Below are 27,986 nucleotides of genomic sequence, written 5' to 3' on the forward strand. Positions count from 1 at the left end.
AGGGTATATACTCGACTTACAGAACTTATTTTATCTGGTTCATTAAAACCTCACAGCGTTCACTTTTCCCTCGTTTCTGAGTTAGCAGGTGCCCCCAAAGCTGCTGACACCGCCACAACCTTCATCCGCTAGAGGACAACTGCTCTTCTGTTTCGCCTGCAGAGATGTCAAGACGAGAACCGAGCAGCCAGGAGGCTGCACTTCAAGACGAAAGAGAAGCCACAGATTTCTAAGTTTTCAAAACGTACAAGGTGAGGTTCAGCTAAGCGTAAACTCACACGGCTCTCTGCCCACGGCCTGTCCCCAGAAGTTTCACCTGGTCCGCTACCGCGCGGAAGCACCAGGGATGGGTACCGTAACCACAGAGCAGCCAATCACACAACGCCTTCGTTCAGATCCCTCCGCCGGAGGCCGCGCCGCAGCCGCAGGTGGCCCCGGAGAGCGCGTCCACCGGCGGCCGCCTACCCGTGATGCCCCGCGTTGACCTCCGACCTCACCGACCCGTCCCTCCCTTCAATCGCTTCCCTTGCTGCCCTCACCTAGGTTTTTGAGCCCCGGCGATCGCCGGGCAAGGACTGAGGCGTGCTACGAGGAAGCAACTGCTTCGTTACTCCTCGAGACGCCGACCGGCCTAGGCCTGCGGCCGCCTTCTCCTCATCTTCCCTCCCTGGCGGGGTCCGACGGCGGGCGAGTGACGGAGGCTGCACCCGGGAAGCGACTCCTCGGTGAGTGGGCCGGAGGTGAACATGGCGGAGCGGAGATGCTGGCGGGAGGCGGCGAAGGCGGCGGCGGCGGCGCGTTCGGGCCGGGCTGCTGGGCGGAGCGGGGCGGGGCGGAGCCGGGCGGCGCGGCTGGGCTGGGCGGGGCTGGGCGGGGTCGGGCGGCGGGGCCTGGTTTCCTCCCTCAGCGCCATTTTGTGGCAGCGAGACCCGCAAATAAAGGGGAGCGCCGGGGCTGCGGCGGGAGGAGGAGCGCGGCGGGGCGGGCGGCGTGGCCTCGGTCTATGTGACTGGCGGCGCCGGCGCGGCCTCCGTCTGGAGCGGTAGGTGCGGACCTGCTGGCGGGAACGGCCGCGGGGGTACCTCCGGGGCCTGAGGGCCGAGGCGCTCTGGGAAGCAGTGGGCAGAGCCTGAAAGGCGATTCGGGCCCGGACTTCGCCGGCCTCCCGTTAGCCGCTCTCCCTTCCCGCCTGAGGGGACACTTCCGCCGCCCCGAGGCCATTTTATCTCTGTTTTGTGTCCCCGGAGTCCGGGACTGAGGCGGGTGCTCGGGCGGCCGGGGAGACCGGCTGCCCACGGAGGCCCGGAGGCCGCCCTGTTAGGGCTGACTGGTCGTGCTCGTCCTTTCCCCGCCTCTGTGTCGCTCGCTGCCACCTTCCTCGGCGCCTGAGGACCGGCGGCACAAACAAGTTCAGCAAGGGAAAAACAAGCGTCGTTCCCCAGATTTCACGTCACGCAGTGGGTTGTTAACTGCAGCTACGTATTCATGTAGGCTTCCATTTTTAAGTGAGTGCATGCATTCGGAGGGAAAATTGAATTATTTCGAGGTCTTCGTGAAATCCATGTCTCACCATAGACGCTGTGAAACTTATTAGATGATTTTTTTAATTTTTTTATTTTTTTAAAGATGACCCGTAAAGGGATCTTAATCCTTGACTTGGTATATTGTCAGCACACACTCTCCAAGTGAGCTAACCGGCCATCCCTATGTAGGGATCCGAACCCGTGGCTTTGGTGTTGACAGCACCGCACTCTCCTGAATGAGCCACGGGCCGGCCCCATGATTTTTAATAATCGCTTTTCACAAGTCAGTGAGCACTTAATGGAAATGCCCGAGTTCTTGTTTTCATAATGAAGTCGATTGGTTGATCCCAGAGGACTGTTAAAATCCTGACTAACCGTGACTCTTAAGTAAAAATCGATTCTTTGCCCGGTAGAAAATTACTTCGATGAGCCTCTTCCAGTCGTGAGTTGCACTTGGGTCTATTTCATCTGCTTTTCATCTAGTTTTTCATTTAGTTAATTCCATTGCTTCGGAAGATAAATGGAAGTCACAGACTTATCGCCACAAGTTCTACCCGGTTTTTGATTTTTAAATTTTGACCATTAAGTTTTCTGGGATAGGTAAACTTGTGTGGACACTTACAACCCCTTTTAAAAACTGTGCGAAAATGTTTTCAGGATGGCTAAATTTTGTTTGTTTAATTCATTCAGTAGCATTTGATTAGGCAAGTTAAGGAAAGATTGCAGTCCACATGGCTTGCGATAAGGTTGAGGTTAAATTTTAAGGGTTTGAGTAGATGTGTTTCTCAGAGTGCTTTTAGATCTTAGGTGTTTTAAGCAGATAGCTAAACGATCGGTATTTTCACACATTTTTCAGTGGTGCGACTTAGGCAAACTACCAAAATTTCTAAGTCCTGAAGGATGAAAGTAATAGTAGTGTGTCCCAGGCACTGCTGATTTTTTACCTGGCTCATCTAATTTATAGAAATTCATAATATCTAGCTTTTCCAATTCACCTTTTGTCACGTTTGCTCAAAATATTTTGAGTAGTAAATTCTGTAGTATCCCTATGATGTGGAGATGAGAATTGTAATGATTACTGTAAATTTGCAGTCCATTGTAGCTTTGGAGGTGTCTTACTGTCTTGTACGTATGTAATATAGAACCTCCTTGAAAACATTGTTTACTTAGCAGACTTGATCATTATTATATAATGCATTTGTATCTTGCTCTTCAAAATTTTGTGAAAAACAAGAATTAAGGTAGTATTTTGGTTTTACTCTTGTTTTTATTTTTTTGTCTCTCACTTTTCTGCCTTTAAATATTTTCTATTTCTTGTAGTTACTAAGCTTATCAGAGAAAAACTTCATATTCCCATAGTAGTATACCCCATTGGATGTAACATTAAGGTGTTCCATCAGTGCTACAAATAATTGTTTCCATCTTTGAAGATACAGTTGGTGGAATTTACCGTAATTTTTCCTAGATGCACATTCAAGTTGTCTTTTATGTTCCTATTATGTTCATATTTTAACTGAGGTATCCCTTGTTTGTATAGCATTTTTATGGTGCTGAAGGCATTGTGATTTGCAGCACTTGGTGAGGCAGGCAAAATTGGTATCTTTTTGCTGATTTGGAAACTAACTAGGAGAGTTAAGTGACTTGCTCAAGATCACATACTGATAGAAGAGTAAGGAAAAGGTGATCTTCCAATTGCTAACCAGTACTGTTACTACTACAGTGCCATGACTAGTACAGTGTCAGATGATTGGTTTCTTAAGATTCAGTTGATTCATTTCACCAAGGCATCTGCCTTCTTAACTGAAGTTATGGCTGGTACTTTCCTCTTTTCACAGAGAACTGAGTTGCCTAACTTAGGAAACTACTGGTATCTAGGATGCTGGGCACCTGGCCAACCAAAACTGACTAATCCTAAGCTGTTTCTCTGTGTTAAGGCATCAACAGTAGATGGTGGTTCGACATTCTAAATTTGAGCTGTATTATTTCTGAATTATCTACATAAATAACTAAAACCTTTACATAATTTTAAAACCAATCATCTTAAATCTGCAAAAAGGTAGCCTAATTGGCCAGTTTTGAATTTTCTTCTAATTCGCTTTTCTTTACTTCTTCATTCTCTGCTTTAGCTAAGCTTAATCATTGTTGAGTGTAGAAAGAGTGGGAGAATTATTCATCATCAGGTACCGACTGTTGAGAGGTAGCTGAGAATTTGAGGTACTTACCCCCAATTAATAGCAGTTTTAACCTGAGCTAATCAGCTAATGACTCACATTTTCATCCTGGAAAATGGGAACTAACTTTGACTTTGAAAAGTTGTGGTTATTAAATAGTGTGACTCATAAGCACTGAGTACAGGTTGAGTATCCCTTATGCTAAATGCTTGGGACCAGAAGTGTTTCAGGTTTCGGATTTTTTCAGATTTGGGGATCTTTACATTATACCTTTTGAGCATCCCAAATCTGAAAATCCAAAATGCTCCAATGAACATTTCCTTTGAGCATCATGCTGGCACTCAAAAAGTTTTGGATTATGGGGCATTTGAGATTTTGGATTTCGGGGCGTTTGAGATTTTGGATTTCAGATTTTGGGATTTGGGTTACTCAATCTGTATATATTCTTCATTGTTTTTTCCTTCAAGATTCAGGATTCAACCCCAGTTGACTCTAAATATGTTTCAGTCATTTGAGTTTTCTGGCATGAGAATAGATTGTTCTAAGAACCTGGAATATCCAATGTTTTTATGAATCTAGAATTGACTTTGTATGGTTATTATCCTTGTCATTTGGGCTAAAAAAAATTGCCATGGGGAATTATAAATTACATTCATGTAATGTGAAAGTCAAAATTGAGACTTAGGTTCTATTTTGACTAAATAGCTGTATGTGGTAGATGCTTTTAAATCCTAAACCTGTTCTAATTTGCATTTTGCCAGACTGTGCATTTAACTACGGCATATCATGGACTCTCAAGGAAAGATTGATTTTTCAATTAAGCTAAAGTTAAGGGAGGATTTTTCTTTCTAAATGCAAAGGCCTAAATTTCCCAAGTTGGATACCTCATACCAGTGGAATAATCTGTGACTTTGAGTGTTGACTTATGAAGCGTAAACATTTATATAAAACTAGTATTTATCCCTGATTTACCTTACAAATTTAGAAATTAATTTTTATAAAGAAAACTTGGATATTCTTTAAGCACCATTTAATTAAAATCTACCCAGCATCAAACTTTTTAAAAAGAAAAAAGAACATAAGCCAGTGTTAGAAATTTTAATAACTCTTGTTTAGAATTCTGAAAGTTGGAGATAACCAGGAATTCTGCAGTAAGGCTTAGAAACAAAGGCAGGAGAGCGTTATGATTGTTATTCTCACCTGTGAATTATTCCTTCAGGTTTTTCAAGAAACACTAATTAAGACTCTTTTTGTTGATAAGAAACTTTAATAATTAAATGCCCATTTTGTGCCAGTCACCATGCTAAAGACTAATGTTTGTCTTCAAAAATAGCACAATAATTTTGGGCCTTGGTGGTAGTCCTTTTTGAGATGGGTAAACAGGCTTGGGGGTTCTGCCACTTTTTTTATTTTCAAAGTTTGACACCCTCTTTTAGAAAACAGGGTTATCAGAACTTTTTCATGTGTTTCCCAGTCCTTTAAATGCTCTTTAAAAATTGATTAGCATCTCATTTTTTGCTAATTAAGCTAGCAGTTAATTTTATTTTAATAGAATAAGAATCTGAATGCTTGCCTATTAAGAAGAAAATAAACAGGTAACCTAGGGGAAGTGTCAGGTATAATAAAGTTTATAAACAGGAATTTAATATATGTTGAATAACATCTATGATACTTAAGTTTTGTAACTAAGATTCTATATATTGAGTAGATAGGGTGCCCAATAGCTAGATAGGTAGACTACCTATCCTTCCTAGTAATTTAGCTCTTTTCAAACTGTCACTCAGAGAACTCTATCTACTACAGTACCTGTTAACTTCCATGTTCTCAAATTTTTATGTAACAGTGTAGTTGTCTTGGTTGATTCTGGAAAATAGTTAGATTGACTTATTTAAATAAATTGACCTTTATGAACTTAGTAGTAATTGACGCAGATTAATTTGTTCATACTTAACATTTAACATATGTTTGAGTGCCTGCTATGTACTAGCACTGGCATCAGCAGTGAATGAAACGATTCTAATCTCATGTAGCTTACTTTATAATTGAAGGAAATAGATAAGTATATAAAACGTCAGATGTGATAAGAGCTACAAAGAAAAATAAAGGCTGATACTAGTAGATGGCAAAGGATGGGCAAATTTGCTATTTTGAGTGAGATGGGAAGCCTTTAGAAAGATTGAGATGGGAAGCCTTTAGAAAGATTGAAGCTGAATAGTGACATACAGGTACACATTTATGTATCACTTAAATATCTACAGTTCAATGGCTAACATTGTCTTGGAGGGTTTTTTTTCTCGAAATTAAAAAGATTATTGTTGTTTACTATACTTAGCTCTGGACAAATGGGAAATTCCAAGGAAATGCCAGGCTTGATTTCTGGGTTCTAAGACTTTGCAGTCTAATGGAGTGAATGCATATTAACATCATGCTGAGGTAGAAGTAGTTAGACCTCTGGATATAAACATGGTGAGGGTTTTCCAAATAATTGGAATGACTACCAGATTAGGATAAATGCTAAACAGCTTTCTGTAATTGCAGAAGAAATGGGCAACAAGGGTGGTAAAATAGTCAGGAACCAATTTAAAGAAAAAAATAGAAAAATATACACTTTATATCATAGAAATACCATGTCAGAAAAAAAAGGCTGGCCAGTTCACTTAATTGGTTAAGAGTATGGTGTTGATAATGCCAAGGTCAAGGGTTTGGATCCCCTTACTGACCAGCCACCTGCCCCCCAAAAAGAAATTTAGTTATGTCTTTATAGGACAGAGACTTGATTAATGAAATAAGTTATATATGATCAGCTCAGAAACACATGATATACTCAGGTTTTTGTCTGTTTGCTACATCCCATGAGATTACTAAAGAATTAAGCCAATATTAGATGTGATCAATCTATGATTTTTTCCCTTAAAACATTCCGATTTCTTCAATACAGCGGATCTAATCTGTAAACCAGAATGTAATGACAATATGACTAGAATACCAGACTTATAAAGTAGAGTTGGGATTGTATATAGTGTAAAAAATGATATTGGAAGATCATCTCCTTTTGAGGAATCTCAAATATTCATTAAGAAATCAAGTAGCTTTTAAAATCTTAGCCTAACATGTAAATTTGTTGATCAAATTTCTAGTAGTTTAGGATATGTAATGAGTATGGGTAAGTAAAATAAACTGTAAAGAAATATTTTAAAATATAAGGGAGCAGTCATGAATATGCTATTAGAAATAATACCTAGTAATAACTAAATTATCATGTCTTCTTCTGAAATTTGAGTACTAGGAAGTAGCAGAGGTGTTTTCAGTATAAGAACTCATTTCTTAATTTGTATAAATTATATTATTATTCCAAACACAATTTAGATGCTTTTTAAAAACAGTACCCAAAACTGATTGAAATATTTTAGTGCTTACAGATTTTTCCTACAAAAAGATATTGTTTGTCAAGTTAGCTATTCCTCTTCTATACATATATTTTCCCAACCTTTATGCATTACTTAAGGTATGTTTGTTACAGTTTCTTCTTTTTTCTTTTTTTAGTGTGTGAATTTGTGGTTGAATCAATAATAACTACCCTTGGTATTCATTCTAAAATACAGTGAGCATAATAAAGTGGTTCCCCATTTGAAGAAGCTAATTTTGAGATACAGATTATTCTGTGGCATAAAATTAAATAGTGTAGGAATATTTTCATTAAGGTGTAAAAATATTTTAAATATGTTACATATGTACATAAAACCATTGGACAGTAGTGAATTATCATCACTACAATAGATTCTAACTTATTATAATGCCATAAAAGGAAAGGCTTAGAAATTGGCATTACTCTTCTGCTTCGGCAGCATGCCTAGGATACTGCCTCAGGTCGTTATCAGACTTAAGCACAAAGCTATTACTTCTCCTGCAAGATTTGTCTTTCATTGGAGGGGGGAGGTGGGGTTGTAAGAATGTAATGAAAAATGATATTTCTCTTGACCACTAGGACAACATCAAAAGGAATGACTGATCAACTGTTTTACAAGGGAATTTTTAAAAATTACCTAATATCTATATCTATATATCTGTATCCCACATCTATATGCTCCCACCCCCCAAAATCCCTAACCCCTAGCAGTGACTAATTTGTTCTCCATTTCTATAATTATGTCACAAGTGTTAATATAAAATCATGCAGTATGTATCTTTTTGAGATTTTTTTTTTCTGCTTAGCATAGTTTCCTTAAGGTTAATCTGAGTTGTTTTCATGTATTGATAGTCTGTTTCTTTTTATTGTTGAACTGTATTCCATGGTGTGGGTATATCATAGTTTAACTATTCACTTGTTGAAGAACACTTGAGTATTTTCCAGTTTTTGGCTATTACAAAGAAAGTTGCTATATTTCTTACCTAAAATATATTTTTAGAATATTTCATTTCTTTGGGATATGTGCTTAAGAGTGCAACTGCTGGGTTGTATGGCACATCCATTTTTAGTTTTAAAAGGAACTGCCAAACTATTTTCCAGAGTGGTGGTACCATTTTGCATTCTCTCCAATGACGTGTGAAAGTTCGATTTCTCTGAATCCTCGCCAGCATTTGGTGTTACCACTGTTTTTTATTTTAGCCATTCTAATTGGTGCATAGTGATACTTGAGAGTTTTAATAACCATCATAATGGAAGATGTTAAAGGGGAAAGTGAGTGTAGAGTATATGGGAAGTCTGTAATATCTTTGTAACTTTTTTATAACTCTAAAACTATTCTAAAATAGTGTAAGTAAAAAAATAATCTAATGATTTGACCATAACTTAGGTCACTAGTAAATTGGTTTGAAAGAGCCAGTATTTGGTGTTACTGCCTTAACTGGAAGAAAATCAATTGAACCTCTTTTCCCCAACCCTTCTTTTAGGATTCAAGATGACCAACGAAGAACCTCTTCCCAAAAAGGTATGTTTTTCCTGCAGTTTTTAAGCACCACTTTTTTTTTTTTTTAAATGATGGAGTTGAAGGGATTATCTGTATTGTTTGCTTATTTTTCACCCCCTTGCTTTTGTAACAGTAATAGTGTTGGGGATGTACAATGTGCTACATGTTATATATTGTGTCTTACATGCAGTATATTTTTAGAATAGTCTCAGCTTTTGGGAAACTTCTGTTATGATATTCCCATGGTTTACTCTTACCCTTTATTAAATGAATATTTCCAACTACATATATACAAATAATGTCAAAAAAGGAGATTACTTCACAAGTTTCTATAAGTATGTTATTCTTTCTTTTTTTCCTAATTTAAATATCTTTGGTTGTAATTTTAAATTACTTCTATATTTTTCAAGAAAAGGTTGCAGCTAGTTAGTATTTAGATTCTACTGTTTCCTCTGTTTTTTGATTTTCTAATCTGACTTTTCCCTCTGTTCTACATCCCTACCTAATTAAGTCAGCATTACATAAACTGTGTGTGTATATATATGCATGTGCACACACGTGCAATGGGTTTACAAAAGAAATAACAGTTTTAGGAAGAATTTGTGATTCACTTGGGAAAGCAGGGTTATGTGCTTACTAAACAATGAATATTTAATTGAACAATTTTGATAATGTGTTATAGAAATTTGTGCCTTAAGTTTTAGGGTCAAATAATTCATGAAATGAATAAAGAATTGTACTGCACTTTAGTAATCTGAGAATTACTCTGTACTTCCTTTGGTAGTCTTTTAATATATTCTGGTGTAATGGTTTCCCCCTCTTCCATTTATAATATTACTATGTTACTTGTTAATATTACTTTTTTTGGGAGGGGGGCACTGTGGGGAGGGGGGCTGGCCAGTACAGGGATCCGAACCCTTGACCTTGGTGTTATAAGGCTGTGCTCTAACCAACTGAGCTAACCAGCCTGCCCCTAATGTTACATCTTTAAACATTTTTTTAAGGAAAAAAATTTTTAAATATCTGAGAAACTAATAAAACCTTAATGTTATACTAAAGTAGGAAAGATACCTCACCTTTATAGTCCTCATTTGGTATAGGGAAAACACTTAATATTTTTCAATATATGAAGCAATTTCAGCTTATGCCTTCCCTTTTTTAAACTTATTTTGAATAATTATAGATTCATAGGAATTTGCAAGAAATGTACAGGGAAGTTCTGTGCATCCTTCACAGAGCCTCCTTCACTGTTAACATGCTGCATAACTAACAAATATCTTGAATAACAATACGAAAACCACGAAATTGACTTTGGTACAATCCACAGAGCTTATTCAGATTTCACCAGTACACGTGCACTGTGTGTGTGTGTGTGTGTGTGTGTGTGTGTGTGTGTGTGTGTGTGTGTGTGTGTGTGTGTGTGTGTGTGTGTGTGTGTGTGCGCGCGCGCGTGCGCGTGCGCAGGTGTGTGTAGCTCTATGCAGTTTTATCACTTGCAGCTTTGTGTAACTACCACCAATCAAGATGTGTCTGAGCCATCACAAAGCTCCTTCGTGTTACTCTTTATAGCCACATCTGTATCCCTCTGCCCCCCCCCAGACCCTATCCCCTGCCAGCGACTAATCTCTTCTCCATTTCTATAATTATGTCACAAGTGTTATATAAATGAAATCATGCTGTATGTATCTTTTTGAGATTGTTTTTTTTTCTACTTAGCATAATTTCCTTAAGGTTAATCTGAGTTGTTTTCACGTATTGATGGTCTGTTTTTTTTTATTGCTGAACTGTATTCCATGATGTGGATATATCATAGTTTAACTATTCACTTGTTGAAGGACACTTGAGTATTTCCCAGTTTGGGGCTATTACAGTAAAGCTGCTGTGGACAATTTGTTTTCATTTCTTTGGGATATGTGCTTAAGAGTGCAACTGCTGAGTCACATGGCACATCCATTTTTAGTTTTAAACGGAACTACCAGACTATTTTCCAGAGTGGCGGTACCATTTTGCATTCTCACCAGCAATGTATGAATGTTCAGTTTCTCTGAATCTACACCAACATTTGGTGTTACCACTATTTTTTATTTTAGCCATTCTAATCACTGTGTACTGATAACTCATTAGAGTTTTTTAATTTGCATTTCCCTAATCATAATGCCCATTGTTAAGATACCAAACAGTTCACCTTTTTAAAACTTCTTTACAATAAAATACAGTTTTTTCTTAACCATTTAAGTCTCAGGCTTTAGAGATAGTTCCTAAGTCTCAGTACAGAGCTCCTTTGGGAGGAGCACTTTGTCTTTTGGAAGAGCACTCGTTTAATATTTTAATTCTCTTTACAGGTTCGACTGAGTGAAACAGACTTCAAAGTTATGGCACGAGATGAATTAATTCTAAGGTAAAATATTCTTTTATCAGAAATATAACTTGGATCCCTATACTGGCCAGCTGCCAAAAAATAAAAATATTATATTCTGACTCTATAATGTTTGCCTTTATGACAAATGTTTTGTTTTTAATGTTAATACATTAAATTGTTTGATGTACTTTTTGAACATATTTCCTATGGTTTGTTTTCTTCATTATATGAACCCTGGGGAAAACAACACTTTAGAGAGCTAGGGTAACTTCTAGACTAACAGGTAATCTGAATTGTTACTTGGGAAGCATTTGTATTTAATGCGTAACTTGCTGTGGGGAAAGACCCTGTTCTCAGGAATCTTTCAGTTTCAACAAATATGCTTGTTTTGATGCAATTTTTTCTTTTGTGTTTAACATTTGAGAAAATTGTAATCTTAAAATATGTTCTTCTAGTTATGAAAAAAATACATTATTTACAAATGAAACAAAGTTGCTCTTTCTCATAAGTGCAGCCTTGACCAGCTTGTTTAACTTAATGTCTTTTATTTTTCTCATCTGTAAATTGAAAGGGTTGGGTTAAATTATTTTTAAAGGTTGATTCCCGTTCTCAATTTCTTGGTTGTTTCATAAGTAGTCAAGTAGAGTATTATAGTATTTTTTTTCAATGTAAGAAATCAAAAAATGAGATGTTTTTTGTTTTATAGTTTAAATATATTCTTTTCTGTATTTTATTACTATGGTTAGTGTTTTACTTGATAACTTCTAAATAAAATGAATATTTTTCAAAACAACCATTGGAAGGTTATTGACCTCTGTTTCTCTAGAAATTTCAAGGAATTTTTATCTGAAGAACTGAACAAATTTAACAGGCTGAAAGAGGGAGAGAAAGTGTGTAAGATAGAGAGACATAGATGACATGTTTCATTGTTTTCTAGAGTCTGACAGTTTCCCTCCTCTACTTGTCCTTAGCTACTCTGTTGTAGATATAACTCTTTATCTTCCTTTGCCATAATCTCATGCATAGGACAGTTTTCCATTGCTTACCTTTATCTTCCTGCACGTAAAATTTAAATTCTTAGTATTCTAAAACATTCTTGTTCTCACCCACTGAGGTAGACACCTCCTTGTGATATTCTATCACTCACATGTTGATATTCTTTTTGTACCTCTGATATGGTACACTCCTTGCCTTTAATCCCTTCTTAGATGATTCCTCTGGTTAGTCTTTGTCGTTGTCTTCTTGATTTAACTGCAGGAGGAAAAAAAGTCATTAATAGTCTTAATAAAGTAGTAGTAGAAATTTTTTTTTCTTCCCTATATAAAGATGACCGGTAAGGGGATCTCAACCCTTGGCTTGGTGTTGTTAGCACCACGTTCAGCCAGTGAGCCAACCAGCTATCCTTATATAGGATCTGAACCTGTGGCCTTGGTGTTATCAGCACCGTACTCTCCTGAGTGAGCCACAGCCGGCCCCTGAAATTTTTTATATTAAGTTACCTTTAAGATTTCTAAATCATGTGCAGTTTATTTCTTTGAGGTCATTTTAACTTCTTTAGGGAATTTTCATTTAAGATTTTTAGGTGAGTTTTTTTCTGTTTAATTGCCTTAGTGATTTTAAATTAACTGCTACTTATTTAACTAATCTGCTTTCTATCCTCTTGGTATGGCAGTTCTTGCTTGAGCTTTTATATTTTTTCTGTTTCTCTAAAGTAAATAGTTCTTATATAGCCTCCACAAAAGGTTTTCATTTATCCCCAAACATTTGATGAACTTTTGTATATATCCTGTGTTTAGAAGTAAAAATAAGCATGGCCTTGGCTGAATAGCAGTCTTTATAAAGAAGATGGATTAGCTTGGTGTTATGAAGTATTTTTTTGTTACATTTTAACATTTATAAATCTCATAGCAAGCCTGTTTTTAAGATTATAAAATGATTTCCAAAAACTAAATTTTAATTAGCTGTAACTGAAGACCAGCTTGAAAACATAGCTCTTAAGTAAGCAGGATAGTAGACATTCAGGGCAGGGTACTCTCCATTGGGAGTTGCTTAAACATATAAGCCTGGGAAAATCTTTATTATTTTTGGCAAGAGCAGCTAATAGCTTATATATTGAGGAGAGAGGAATATAAAGAAGAATAAGGGTCCACTCAAACCCTTATAGCATTTGACATTTATGTAGGTTGTTACTGCCAATTAGATATGATTTTTAAAATATAGTCTTGAAAAATATTATATTTTCTCTCTTTTTTAACTCAAAAATTAATATTACTTTGAAAAAAATCACATGGTATTTTCATAAAAGAGCCAAGATAAAGAACCTTCAGTCCCCTATAATTACGCCCTTTTCATATATGCCTTTTGTTTGAGGTGGACAGCATATCTGAAAGTATTAGTAGGGTTTTTATTCAGCTTCTGTGATCCAGTCATTGTCCTGAGTATCATTGACACTGAAGTGAATCTGGGGTGTGATCTCACCCAGAAGAGAATGCTTGGTATGCACTCAGCAGAGAATACTTTTTCTCTATATATCTCCTTTTACCTGTTTGCTGTAAATTGAGAAGGAATATGAAGGGATTAATTTATTATTGGTTATACTGGATTTATAATTCTCAAAATTAGAAATTATCCAACAGAATTCTCACGATTTCTTAAATTTATGAGTTTATGGATATGATTTCGTAGTTTATTTAATAAAAGCAATTTCATTGTAACAACTAAAATATATGGGTTTATTTTCGTTCTAGATGGAAACAATATGAAGCATATGTACAAGCTTTGGAGGGCAAGTACACAGATCTTAACTGTAAGTTTGTTTGAGCTATAGTTTCCTGAACAATGTGTGAATAGTCTCCTTTTACATTGTTGTTAAAAACAAGAGATAATTAGTTTTCTAAAGCAAATGTAGTTTTTACTCAAGCATTTTATTATAAGATCTATGTCCAGGCACTGTTGGGTGCTAGGAAATATAAAGATGAAGGAGGCATGATCTTTCTTGAGGATTTCCCAGTCATTGGGGATGACAGACATATAATAGTCATATAATGGCATGACTGTTCTAGCAAAATTATGTGCAAGGTTCTGAGAGAGTGTAGATAGGGTAACTTTCGCTACTGGAAACTTCTTGGTCTGTTCCTAACTCCTTCTACATAGAAATTTGAATTGAAGCATGAGCTACTGGTCTAGAAGGGAGATACAATATGTAGAAGCAATGGATAGCTTAAATTGTAAAATGTATAGAGAGCTTAAATTGTAACATTAGGATATGGTTATATATCCATAGATTTTTCAAAATCAGCTAAAAATAATACCAACAAAGTTTATAAGTGTTAAACCATTTTAATCTGTCATCTTTCAACTGTGTAAGAATAGCATACTATTTGAGAGTATAAAAACCAAAATAGGTTTTCAAGTCCAGAAAGCTTAATAGCCTGAAAAATACATGATATATATTATAATCCATAGAAGTTATGAACGTTATGAAAATTTGAAGTATTAATTGTCCATGCAGTAATTAGCATTTTTATATTTATATTTTTATATTTTTATTTATTTATTTATTTATTTGCAGCTGGTCGGTACGGGGATCTGAACCCGTGACCTTGGTGTTACTGGCACCACACTCTCCCCAAGTGAGCTAACTGGCCAACCCAGCATTTTTATATTGAATAGGTTAAAAAATACCAACTGGGATTTTGTGAATGCTATATGTAGATATTGCAGTTTCCTGTATTCTGTTAGGAACAAATTATAGTATAAAAAAATTCAGTCTAGTATTAGGTTGTGGAGCACTATAACATCATTGCCTTCTGAAGGGGCTCTCATGATCATCAACAAATATCCTTGTTATAAAATAGGACAGAAACTAAAGACTTGATGAATTTTTTGACCCTAGTTTTTATTATTCTCTACCAGTTGGTTAGAACTTTCTTTTGGTTAGTTCAGTTTGATCTTGAAATTATACTCAGTGTTTTATATTCTTTTTCTTTTAATCATCAGCTAATGATGTTACTGGCTTAAGAGAGTCTGAAGAAAAACTAAAGCAACAACAGCAGGAGTCTGCACGCAGGGAAAACATCCTTGTAATGCGGCTAGCAACCAAGGAACAAGAGATGCAAGAGTGTACTGTAAGTATTTTAAATTGTGTAAATCTTTAGATGAGGAATTGGGTTTTTTTTGTTGTTGTTTGGGTTTTATTGTTTGTGGGGGTTTTTTTGGTGGCCGGCTGGTATGATATCTGAACTCTTGACCTTGGTGTTATGACACTGCTGTAACCAACTGAGCTAACCAAGGAATTAGTTTTTAATCTGCATTCTTACATGTTAATTTTAAATACTTAATACTAAATATAAGTGCATATTTTGTTAAAGTACATACACTTTGAGTTGCAAATATGCTAAGTATAAGATTTTGGTAGATAGGGCCGATCCCGTAGCGCACTTGGTAGAGTGCTGCGCTGGGAGCGCGGCAACGCTCCCGCCGCGGGTTCGGATCCTATATAGGAATGGCCAGTGCGCTCACTGGCTGAGTGCTGGTCACGAAAAAGACAAAAAAAAAAAAAAAAAAAAAAAGATTTTGGTAGATAGCATCTCACTTAGATTTAAAAATTTTTTTTGCGGCCAAGAAAGCAAAAGTTTTAAGTTATTCTCTGAAATTTTCATGCTCATTGAGAATTAGTATATCAGCTTCAGGTATTTTTCAGAGAGCTTGCTATCTGAGGGTATACTCATTAACACCATTTGCACCTTATTGCTTTAATTCCACTGCTCTCTTGACTCCTTTGGGCATAGAACTATTTTCCCTGGTGTCAGAACTTTTTACAATGTTGCCTCTTTAATTGTTGGAGCTTTCATTTGTACTATTTACTATGTTTACATCATTCCGAAATCTAGGGACATTCTTGATCATCCAGCTCTGGTAATTAAGACTCAGTCTTGCTCTGTCTTTAAATGTCTTAGCTATTCCTTTTGTTTTTTCTTTCTTTTTTTTTTTTTTAAAGTTTGTTTACATAAATTATACCAAAAAATTAGAGGCATCTCTATCCTTGTTTCTAATTTTAAAATCTGAATGTTTCTTCAGCTCTTTATGTACTCTCCATTTATTCGATACATATTAATTAAAATCTTTTAATATGTAAGGCATTATTCTGGCAACAGTAAAAATATGTGGGCACAGTCATGTTCCTGTTCTCTCACCAAAAGAATGTTCCTTAGGACTGAGTCACAGTCCTTTTATTCTCTGTGCTGAGACTGTCCACATTTCCACAAAAGTCCGTATTCCCTCTTCCTTCACTTCTACAAAATGACTTCTTCACCTGTTACTTTGCTAAAGAAAAGAGTAGCCTTTATAATTTTTTTCTACCTTCTCACCACTTTTTCTCCTTTTGTTTCTACCAGTTTAGTTTCCATCCTCACTACCAGTGATAATTTTTTTTTTTCCGTGCAGTCACTAACGGATGTTTTAACAAATTTCCCTTTTATGCAAAGAGTGAATTTTACTTTCAAAATGCTAACACCTGGGAGATAGACCGTTAGTGGATGATACCATTGTTAATATCTTGTAACAGCAGTGTCTTGAATTCTTTCTCTCTTCCTGATTCCTACTCTTAATATGAGAATTCACATACTTCTTACTGCTTGCCTAGACAGTATATGCTGTTGACTCACCTCTGATTCTGCAGGCTATATACACTGGCAGTTTTGATCATATCATGCCTGGTCAAAGTTTTTGGTGGTGCCCTATCACCCTTTGTCTTCTCAACCTGGGTTTTAAGGTTATTTCAACTAAAACCTAACCTTTTCTAGCCATATTGTTTTTACAGCTCTCTCCTGCACCAGGACAGCAAGAGCAAAAGCACAAGGAAAGAGCAGGATTATATGTGGCAGATGAGGTTGAAGTTTTAGGTGAGGGTGAAAAGAGCAGGTTAGGGTCAGGGACTGGGATCTTGGATAATATTCTGGGTGAGAGGGAGACAGTGAAGTTATTTTTTTTTTTTTGGAGCAGCTGGCAGTATGGGGATCCAAACCTATGACTTTGGGGTTACAGGGCTGTGCTCTAATCAGCTGAGCTAACCGGCCAGCCTGTAGTGAAGACTTTTTAAGCAGGAGATTTATGTGGTTGATGAGATTTGCATTTTAGGTAGATCACTCTGGAACAGGACTTACAGCAAGAAAACTTGTAGGGAGGCTTTTAAAATAGTCCAGATAAGATGATAAAGCCACTGGTGGCAGGGAAGGGGACGATAGGATAGATGTTTTGGAGGCATAATTAATAGGATTTGATCAGTTGGATGCTGTTGGGAAGGAATGAGGAAATTTAAGGAGGAATCACAAAAGGCAGACCTGGCTCTCAGGTTTGTCTTCTGTGTGTCTGGGTGAGTGATGGTGCTACTAAGATAGGGCCTATAAAAAAGATCAAATTTAAGAAGAAGAATAGGGTATTATGTAAAGAAAACTTTGGAAATGCAAAATTTCCCTCCTCTAAAAGGTGAAGAAAGTGATTAATAGCATCAAAAGCAATGTCAGGTTCAGTAAAATAGGAATTTTAAATTGCTCATTGGATTTGGCAGTTAGGAAGCTATTGGCCACTTTAGTGAAACCTGTTTCAGTTGAGGGTTGAGGCAGAAACAAGATTGCAGTGATTTCAGTAGGAGATGATATATCAAATAGAAACATGGCTGAGATTTTTTTTTTAATGAGGTTTGGTTGACACTGGGAGTTACTGGGTGATAATTAGGCAAGATTGAGAGAGTTTTTTTTTAAGGTGAGACACTTTGGAAAATATGTAGGCTCTAGAGGAACTGTCAAATGGGAGTTTAGAAATACAGAATTTAAAGTATAGAAAGGATGTGGGAGTAAAGTACCAGAGGAGGCAGGAGGTAATAGGTTAAACAAATGCGTTGTTGAAGGGATTGACCCTTGAGCATGGGGGGATTACCCTCTTGATGATGGAAGAAAAGTGGTAAGGATTGTATTAGATATCTACCTTTTTAAAAAGAGCTGCTACTTTTACCTTCAGTGTTTCAGATTAAGCTAAGCATAGAAAAAATAAAATACATCCTCAAAAATCTGTTTTCTTTCTATTGGTCTTCTATTTGCCCAGCATACTCACTCATCTCTTTCATCTTTTTTTTTTTTTTTTTTTGGTGCTGGGAATGAACCATCTTTCAACTTTTAATTATGTAGTTCTTATTTTTTTATTTTTATTTATTTTTTTTTTTGTCGTTTTTTCGTGACCGGCACTCAGCCAGTGAGTGCACCGGTCAAGTCCTATATAGGATCTGAACCCGTGGCGGGAGCGTCGCGGCGCTCCCAGCGCAGCACTCTACCAGGTGCGCCACGGGCTCGGCCCTAATTATGTAGTTCTTTATGTCTTCTTTATCTACATGCAGTCTTTGCAGAGTCTATCAGTAGTCCATTTATTTAAGTACTTTTGAGTGTAAGACAGAAGTTAGCCAAAGAAATAGTTAATTGTTCTTGGCTTTTTATAATACTTGTTTTACTCTTAGTTAATAAATGAGTCTATTATTTTTGTGCTCCTCACTGGTATTCCTGTTTTTCATTTAATCTTTTGCCAGTCAACTAAAAATAGCTTTAGTAATAAAACTGACTTTTAAAACACTTATTGTTCTCCTTCCCTAGCACATGGAATTTATTTTAGTCAGATTTGCCTCTTTTTTCATGACTGAAGGTATTGACTGTTGGGACTTTTTAAACCTAAATGATAACTGAGTCCGAGTCAGTGTTGTAGAGAATGTGTTTTAATTAGTGATATAAGCACATGATAACTGAGTCCGAGTCAGTGTTGTAGAGAATGTGTTTTAATTAGTGATTATAAGCACATGGCATACACTGTAAGACATGCTTTATTCTTCCTGTTTTAAATTAGCTTAGCCACCAAAAAATAGATCAATAAACATCAATATTGTAGCCGCTGACCTTACATTGAATAAGCAGTTGTACTTTTTTGTTTAAAATGAGTTTACTTTTTAAAATATCCAAATGTTAAGTAAAGATTATTTTTCTTTGCTCAACGAAAAAATAATTAAATATATTCCCACTCAATATATCTGTGTCTTTTACTAAATTTATGGTAGGAAATTTTAACTTTAATCCTGTTTAAGCCTTAGTGTGGAGTAAGATATTTGGATGTGGAGAAAGTGATGAATTTAATGCTAATAACTGTATTTCATATTTTAGAAATAGGTTTTTAGTGTGCTAGTAAGTAGTACAACTGAAGTCGAAATTGAAGTTTTCATATGTAAGTAGAGGGTTCTGGTATGGTGAAAAAAAGCTCTAGACTGGGAGTCAGGAGGCCTGAGAACTAGATTTCTAGTCCTAGTTCTGGCGGTGAACTGAATGTATCCTTGAACAATTCAGTTGGCTTATTTAGTCTCTCAAAAATAAGCAGCTTGGACTAGGTCAGTTACCTGCCACCTTTACAATACTATGATTCAAGTCTACACAGAAGGAAAAAAAATGAATATATACTTTATTTTAGCTTAAGGAACTATAGAGTTCTGCTTTTACAAAGCTGTAATGCCAACTCATGTATATATAAGTAATGTGTATCTTTTGATTTAGAAATGCAAATGTGTTTTGAGTTATAAACTTGTACCTGGTGCATTTTTAGGGGACTTTTACATAGAATAATTTCTATAGGCAAAAATTAGAACGAGTATAAAGACTCCACCGACTCTTATGTAATTAATATTTTAAACTTTGCTTTTTCCCAGTGGGTGTCAGCATTTGTAGTAAATACAACATGTAACGTTGATTTTCTTTTTATTGCTGTTTTGATTGCAAAGTAAGATGTAACTGCTTTATTTAAAGTTCCTAAGTATGGAAGTTCAATCACATGGCCTCATTTCTTACGTAAATAACCTTAAATAGTTGTTTTTAATTTGTACTTTTTCTAGAGAATTTTATGATCAAAGCAGGGGAGGCTTATGAAGGAGTTGGTAAATCAAGTGTGAATGAAAGCGGGTTCACCCTACCTTCTTATATATGTTTCCTTTGATCTGGTGGTAATTGTTCTTTTGTTTTGCACAGACTCAAATCCAGTACCTCAAGCAAGTCCAGCAGCCGAGCGTTGCCCAACTGAGATCAACAATGGTGGACCCAGCGATCAACTTGTTTTTCCTAAAAATGAAAGGTGAACTGGAACAGACTAAAGACAAACTGGAACAAGCCCAAAATGAACTGAGTGCCTGGAAGTTTACGCCTGATAGGTAAACAAATCATACTCCCCAGTCAAGACTTCCCTGACAGTCCCACTACGAGAAAGCTGTGGTGGGACAGCCAAGTACTCGTTTCCACACCAAGACTCAGACTTTTTGAGCCAAAAAAAAAAAAGCTACATTCTTAACTGTTCAGCTTGTAATGGTTAATGTAAAACTTACCCGATGAACCTTGTGTTTCAGCTTTTTTCTCTTCCCCTTCCCCTTGCTTCAGAGGCCTGATGCCGTCGGACTATTCCGAAGAAGTGGCCACCTCCGAAAAATTCCCCTTCTAGAACATGTAGACACTTGAGAAATGTTTCTGTTTGAAGAAAATAGAGGGAGAAACAAGTCTTAAGTCTGTGGCACACTGTGTCTTCAGACAGTTTGGAGGAATGAAAACCTAGAGATTTTAAATCATGAATTGAACATGTAAAATTCCAGTAAAATGTAAAACTGGAAAATGCATCGCTCTTAACCATGAGCATAGTGACTTAGAGACACTGTATATCAGTTTTGCCAATAAGACTGTGGACTTCATGATTGTTGTTGAACTTCTGGGTCAAAACTCAAATGAGGTGAATTTTGCCTTTAAAGGGTTTATTTGCTAAGAACCAATTTTTAATAGTCATGAGAGAATCAAATAATAGATGTCAGTACAAGTGGTGCATATATTTTACCATTTAGTTTGGGGCTCTCTGTTACTTGATTGAGCCATAAATCAATGTGATTTTAATCAATGGTTTGCTTGAATGGTTGCAAAAACTGTAGATAATCTGACTGAGGATTGTACAAACATGAAGGTGTGGTATCAAACTTCAGGTTTAAAACTGTTTGAAACATTATAAACATTCATTTCACAACTAGATTGTATAAGGATATTGGTTGTGAGACTCATCGTGTTATTTTTTTCAGTAGTGAAATGAAATCCTCATTCCATTCAGCAGGCACATGTTAAAAGAGCATTGTCGTTGGTGTTAATGGGGGAATGTGTTCCTTCATTGTATTTGGGCCTTTTGTATTACACTCTTGATATTAAATTAAATGTGCCTTGAAATAGTTGGGGTTTTTTTTTGTTTTTGTTTTTGTTTTTATTTTTTCTTAAGTTCAAGTAATACTGTCATGATTTTGTTGTACTCTCAACATTTTAATTTTGGGGGGTTATGGAGAGCAGATTGATTTTGGAAAAATTGTTGCTGTGCTCTTCAAAGTGAAGGAAAAGGCTCTGTGTTTCATTTTTAAAAGACCTGCTTTATTCCAGTTGGAATAAAAAACAAGGAGACTTGACACTTGTTACTTTTTGATACTTTGTCCCAGAATATTGCAGTAGAAATTAATGTGGGACAGCTTCACAGGGTACCTGCCAGAAGATTGGGGAAATAATGTGTTGGAACTGCGGGCTGGCCTAAGTGAGACATTTTGTGAATTGAAAAACGGTATAGTGATCATTTCTAGTAAATTCATTTGGTCATTTAGATAAATGAGGCATTATTTTCTTCATGCATCCATCCAATCCTGGAGGTGAATTTTTTTCGTCAGATCATTGTATAAGTCACCAATTCGAATTTTTCACTTGGTGATAATGGAGTCTAAGATGAGTGGAAGATAAATGTTCCAGCTTGTTCCACCGTTTAAGTGCAGTTTTAACAAGGGTGACTTAAGTTCTCTCTTAATCATTCAGATCAATTGTAAGTATCTTGTACTTTTGTGCTTTAGGGAACTGATTGTGGGGCAGAGGGTGGGTTGAAGAAGTGATTTATGTGATTTTTCAGCAAGAAATCTGCTTCTAAAATTCTTGCTATTTGTGGGGGTTGAAGGGTAAGTAACTGAATCTGTTTGAAATTAACGTATTGTGCCTGTATTAAGGCTTTTGTATATATTTTATGCCATTTAAGATCACAGTAGATATGCCGTTAGATATTTTTAGTAGGTCAAGAAGTAGTTCGTAAAATGTATTATTAACGTGCACTCAAATTTAGCCAACATCTTTTTTTTACCGCTTAGGTAACAGTTACTTTGAGGTCTATGGGTTTTTTTTCCTTGTTATTGTTAAAATTTTCTCTTTTAATTAATATGGTAATACATACTCGTGTATAAAATGGAAACAGTGTGGAGAAAGGTGGAAATGAAAAGTGAGTGTCACTCCTGGATGTGACCTTAACTTCCCCTGTTCTATTCTTTATGAGCAGTAATTGCTGTTAAATTTCTTCGGTATTATCAAGATAATTTCTGTGCATATACAGTAATTTTATGTATATTGGTTTTAAACAAATGTGCTTGTTTTTATCACTATCTCTTGGGCATTTTTCCATATTTTAGTATCTAGACTGCTGCATTTTTAATGGTTACATAATATTTCCATTATATTAATGAGACATAATTTATTTTAATCACCTATGAATGGATTTTTGTTCTGTAAAATTAGTCTATACACCAGAGTATGTCAGGTGCTATAAATTCGTTATTTATTTGAAACAAATAATGCTCAATCTGAAATAATTGAAATAGAATTGGTTTTGTTTTGTGTGTATGTATGTTGTGTGTATGTTTTTTGCCTTCCTGTTTTTCTGAGTTTTAATTTTGAGGGGGAAAGATTCTCTAAATCATCTTGTCCACTTAAAATATTTTGTTTTATTATTTTTGTTTTTTAAAAACAGAACAATACTTGCATAAAGTTTTAATATCTGAATAAAATGCTCATATAAATTAACAGAAAATAAACAGGCAAAGGAAATAGTTCACAAAGGAAAAAAATAGAAAAATTTAGCTAATATATATGTTTGAAAAAATGGTTAACCTCACTACTGATAAAAATATTTTAACTTTGTGACAACACATACATTTTAAAGTGTTTAGAGGAATATGTTTCAGTATATTGGCAGTTTTGAGTTTGCATTTAATCATTAGGTAATTGGGTATACATCTCTCCAAATAGCCTGGCTCCCTTCCCCTTGATAATTAAAGCAGTGTACAATGTTCATTCCTTTTTATAAGTCCTTCTCTGAAAGTATTTCCTGCTATATTTTCTTTGTGGGTTATTCGCTTTTAGGAATGGGATGGATTTTTTATTTGTAGTTTTTAAAAGTTATCCCCAAAACAGTTGTAATTAAATTCTCATCTTTTTTTGTGATATGATTAGCACATGCAAATGTTATGAAACATAGTTAATAAAATGACATAAAATTACAGAACATTTAAAGAACAGTGGTTTGGGGTTGGCTGGTTAGCTCAGTTGGTTAGAGCATAGTGTTATAACACCAAGGTCAAGGGGGTTCAGATCCCCTTACTGGCCAGCTGCCAAAAAAAGAGGTAAATTACAGAATGTTTAAAGAGCAGTGGTTTTGTAAAGACTTCTTTTAGTAATCACTAATTTTAGAAGTGATGGGATTATCTAAGAACAGTCATTTATTAATAAAAAGGTTATGACTTCTTAAATGAACCTATTTTTGCATTAGAATTTGTGACAGTTTTATATTGTCGGGTCACAAATTAACGTATTTTACAGTTGTCTTTTTTTCTAGTCTTTATTAAATTCATATAAAAGAGAATTTTCAGCTTAGTTGGAAAACACTGATGCTATGTACTTTTGTGAGAAAACAGTTGTGGGAGCATAAGCAGTAAAACGGAAGGAATTCCTCTTTTATACTAGTATTTATCTCTTATTTCCTCATTGTTTGATGTCTAATTGCTTGTTCAGTGGAGGCTAAAATCTGAGGGTGCTTGTGGAAATTGGGGGAAATCTGGAGCTATAGTAGCAATGAACAATAACACCAGCTAATAAAGTTACTACTCACTTATTCATGGCTTTCCCCTCGGGCTCCTTTGAACATTAGTAACCCAGGTTTTACTGTTCCACAGATTTCTATAAGGAAATGTAATTACAGACTTTATTGAATTACATTAGGTTGGAAAACATGCTATAGATAAAAAAAAAACCTTGCAACAGTACTTCAAAGAATGAGAATTATTTACCCAGTGCTCCTATTCTTAAAGTTTCTAAGGCTTGATAGAAGATCAAATACATTCTGAAGTAGTATATCAGGCAAGTGAAAGCCCACAGAAAAAAAGACTAGAATAAAAAAAATGTTTTTAACAATAAGATTATTGGATTTGACTCATTGACAAGAATGTCAGTGTACCTATTAAAGCATCAAAGGTAATATCACAATTATATACTTAAGTCAGGTCTCTAAAGACGATAGTTTCTACTGTTTATTGCTGAGGCTAAAGAAAAGCAATAAAGTTTTATTGAGAAACTAATTTGGACTTTTGATTACATTTTTGCAATTGCTGTGTATGTGCATATAGGTTTTAAGTATGTTACACTAGCATTTGCAGACTCATTTGGAAGTGTGGCACTCCTAATTTGGCAGATACTTTCATGTTTGCATTATTTGTTATAAGTAATTCCTGACCTTTGTGTTGCAAGGATGATCTTTTAAAGTCTTAAATCACATATCAGTATTAAATTTAGAAACAACTGATTTCCCAGTTTGACAGCTCAGAAGTATATGTATCACATGAAGAAGTTAATTGAGGGATTGATAAGTAGAAAGACTCTTAAGGCTTTTTAAAAAAACTTATTACTTAATGTGCTTCACTTAATGCAGTAGATAAGTTTGTTCCTGGGAGGGTATGGAAGATGGATGTTCCAGAGAATTGCCTATTAACAGGATTCCTTATTAAATGTTTTTCTTGCAAGAATAAATATGTTCTCATTCACTTACTTATAGGTACTGGTTTTCATATATACTAGTTATTTTAAAGAGGCATATATTTGTGACATTGCATGTACCTTTTCAAGCAGTTTTTTGTTTGATAAAGTTTAAGTACCTTAGTGTTGTATTAATATTGGTGTATCCAAGGTGTTTGTTAATTAATTGGCCTGTTTCTATTTCAAATAATTTGGGATGAAAATAGATTTCAGAATCAATTATTGATGTAATAAGAACAAAAAGTGGCCATTTGGGCACTTTTTGTTTAAGGTTTATTTTTGCTGCTGTATTGGCAAAATACTGAAATGCAGAAGATGGATATGTTCCTGAAAAGAAGATGGTAATTATAGGGCGGTATCTGCTGTGACATAGTTATGTTCTGTATGTGTTACATTTATCACTGTAATAATTGTAAGCAAAGAAGGTTATAGAGAGTTTTGTCTTCATTTTGTGATGGATGGATCTTTCCTTTGCAGCCAAACAGGCAAAAAGTTAATGGCGAAGTGCCGAATGCTTATCCAGGAGAATCAAGAACTTGGAAGGCAGCTGTCCCAGGGACGTATTGCACAACTTGAAGCAGAGTTGGCTTTACAGAAGAAATATAGTGAGGAGCTTAAAAGCAGTCAGGATGGTAAGGGATTTTTTTGAAAAGTTTGCTTAACTGCACTGGCTTTAAAAAACTGCCAGGCGTGAATATTATAGGTTAGATTCTCTACATGCTAATCTCTGCCTGTGGTTATATAAAATTGTGAATGAAACATATGTAGTTGAGTCAGCGAACAAAGCCATTTAATTTTAGTGTGTTTGTCCCCCCACTTTGCAATTGTTTATTGTGCATATTTTATAAGTTTTTGGTTTTAGGGGAGCAGTGTTTGGTGAAAGATAAAAAGGGTGTTGTATTACTAAGATTTACAAATTTATATTCAGTGCCTGAAATGGAGAATATCATTACTTAAGCATTTCTTTTAAGTATAAATCTTGGAAACATTTGGCATTTTTCCAGTGGTCTGAAAATTATGTAAAAACAAACCAAACTTAATTGTCAGTCTCCATCCTTTTTTGTGCACATGTAGCTGCATCTGTGCTGTTTTTTCTCTTTATTGGGGATATTAGTAGTAAGGAAAATATCCAGACGCTTTGTAATTTAAATTGAGAATTATATCTGATGGTTAATTGCAAAGAAGATCAATAGCCAAGTAATAATACTTTTGGGGGGGGGGGGGTGGCTGGCCCGTTCAGAGGCCAAGTAATAATTTTTTTTTTTTTTTTTTTTTTAAGATGACCGGTAAGGGGATCTTAACTCTTGGCTTGGTCTTGTCAGCACCATGCTCAGCCAGTGAGCGAGCTGGCCATCCCTATATAGGATCCAAACCTGTGGCCTTGGTGTTATCAGCACCACACTCTACCGAATGAGCCACGGGCTGGCCCTAAAGTAATAATATTTTTTAAATTACTTTTTCAAAGTGATGGTTCCTAGTTCTTACTACTTGTAAATACGTAAATAGGCCTTCGCTGCTATATAAAATCTCTTTTTTTCCTAAAGCCTTTTTAGAATTTAATGGATATACGTATTTTAACAATCTTCAAGAATTATTTTCTGTGATTATCTTAAGCATCCAACTTCCCAAAACAAACTCATTCTTGAATGGCCATTTTAAAATTCCAAGCAAAATTTTTAAGTATACTGTTGTGATTTTAGAATTGTATTTATTCATTTAAATATCTACTGACTGCCTGGCTTTGTAGCAGGCACTTATGAAATATTTTCAGTTATTATAAGAGATATTAAAGTAGGTTTGACTCTCCTTTGCACAGAACTGAATGACTTCATCATTCAACTCGACGAAGAAGTAGAGGGTATGCAGAGTACCATTCTAGTTCTTCAGCAACAGCTAAAGGAGACGCGCCAGCAGTTGGCTCAGTACCAACAGCAGCAGTCTCAGGCTTCAGCCCCAGGTACCAGCAGGACTACATCTTCTGAACCTGTAGAACAGGCAGAGGCCACAAGTAAAGACTGCAGTCGTCTGTCAAATGGACCAAGTAATGGCAGCTCCTCTCGTCAGAGGACGTCTGGGTCTGGATTTCACAGGGAGGGGAACACAACTGAAGATGACTTTCCTTCTTCTCCAGGGAGTGGTAATAAGGCCTCCAACAGCTCAGAGGAGAGAACTGGCAGAGGAGGTAGTAGTTACATAAACCAACTCAGTGCGGGGTATGAAAGTGTAGACTCTCCCACGGGCAGTGAAAACTCTCTCACACACCACTCAAATGACACAGACTCCAATCATGACCCTCAAGAGGAGAAAGCAGTGAGTGGGAAAGGTAACCGAACTGTGGGTTCCCGCCACATTCAGAATGGCTTGGACTCAAGTGTAAATGTACAGGGTTCAGTTTTGTAATATTTTTCCAGAAAATTTTTATACAGTGTCATTTAATTTGGGAGAGGATACTGTCCAGAGAATTAATGCATACTTTTGTCACAATTTGCCTTTTTGTGGTGTGTGTTTTTGGTTTTTTGTTTGGTTTTGTTTGGGTTTTTGTTTTGTTTTGTTTTCTGCTTTGATACCTCTACCACTTTGGAAATTGTAACAGTTAATTACTTTGAATGTTGCTAAAAGGACATTTTTGTGTAGGGTCAAGTTATTTTTATATGAGTTAATGTGAACTTGTAAATGGAAATCTTTCCTTAAAGTATAACATAATGATGTCTGTATAAATCTGTGTCTATCTAGAGCCTGTGCTGTGTAAGGGCATTCTTAACTCATGCTGTTATTATACTTATGCACCATTCAGACTTGTTAGAGTAGATGTGGGTTTATGACTGCCAAGATTGCCCAGTGCAGTAGTTTTTATCACTAAAAGTTGGACTTGTTGATGGAGTCCTAATAGTAGTTTCAGTGTTAGATACAGTTTTTTCCACCATACATCTGTGCATTTTCTCTTTAGATGACTGAACGTTTAAGAAATTTGTGTGCGTAGTTACTCAGTTTTTACGAACTGTTGTTATCCTGTTACTGCATATTGCTCTGTGACTCCAGTATATCTTACCTGTACTGACCAAACCTAAATAAAGATTTTTATTGTAACTTATTAG

The 27,986-nt window shown here is 36.0% G+C and overlaps 1 protein-coding gene across 4 annotated transcripts; it reads left to right on the plus strand.

Moving 5' to 3' along the window:
- The first annotated feature begins 412 nt into the window (after positions 1-412).
- Positions 413-27,982, plus strand: WTAP (WT1 associated protein). Of its 4 annotated transcripts, none has more exons than XM_063096805.1 (8): positions 413-725; positions 8,585-8,622; positions 10,944-10,999; positions 13,708-13,766; positions 14,960-15,087; positions 20,011-20,189; positions 25,369-25,523; positions 26,708-27,982. In XM_063096805.1, exons 2-8 carry the CDS (start codon positions 8,593-8,595, stop codon positions 27,289-27,291), a joined length of 1,191 nt encoding a protein of 396 aa, XP_062952875.1. In that variant the 5' UTR covers positions 413-725; positions 8,585-8,592; the 3' UTR covers positions 27,292-27,982. The 4 variants fall into 4 exon arrangements, with proteins under 4 accessions (XP_062952875.1, XP_062952876.1, XP_062952874.1 ...); XM_063096806.1 differs by lacking the exon at positions 413-725 and adding an exon at positions 927-1,046; XM_063096804.1 differs by lacking the exon at positions 413-725 and adding an exon at positions 927-1,042.
- Positions 27,983-27,986: the final 4 nt, after the last annotated feature.

Source organism: Cynocephalus volans, chromosome 5 (genome assembly GCF_027409185.1).
Source record: "Cynocephalus volans isolate mCynVol1 chromosome 5, mCynVol1.pri, whole genome shotgun sequence".
Lineage (NCBI taxonomy): Eukaryota > Metazoa > Chordata > Mammalia > Dermoptera > Cynocephalidae > Cynocephalus > Cynocephalus volans.

Bases quoted from the DNA above. Each gene is read 5' to 3' on its own strand.
- WTAP (XM_063096805.1), top strand. From the start codon at position 8,593: ATGACCAACGAAGAACCTCTTCCCAAAAAG. The intron at 13,767-14,959 runs GTAAGTTTGTTT...TTTAATCATCAG, and splicing joins CAAGTACACAGATCTTAACT to CTAATGATGTTACTGGCTTA. The intron at 15,088-20,010 runs GTAAGTATTTTA...TGTTTTGCACAG, and splicing joins AAGAGATGCAAGAGTGTACT to ACTCAAATCCAGTACCTCAA.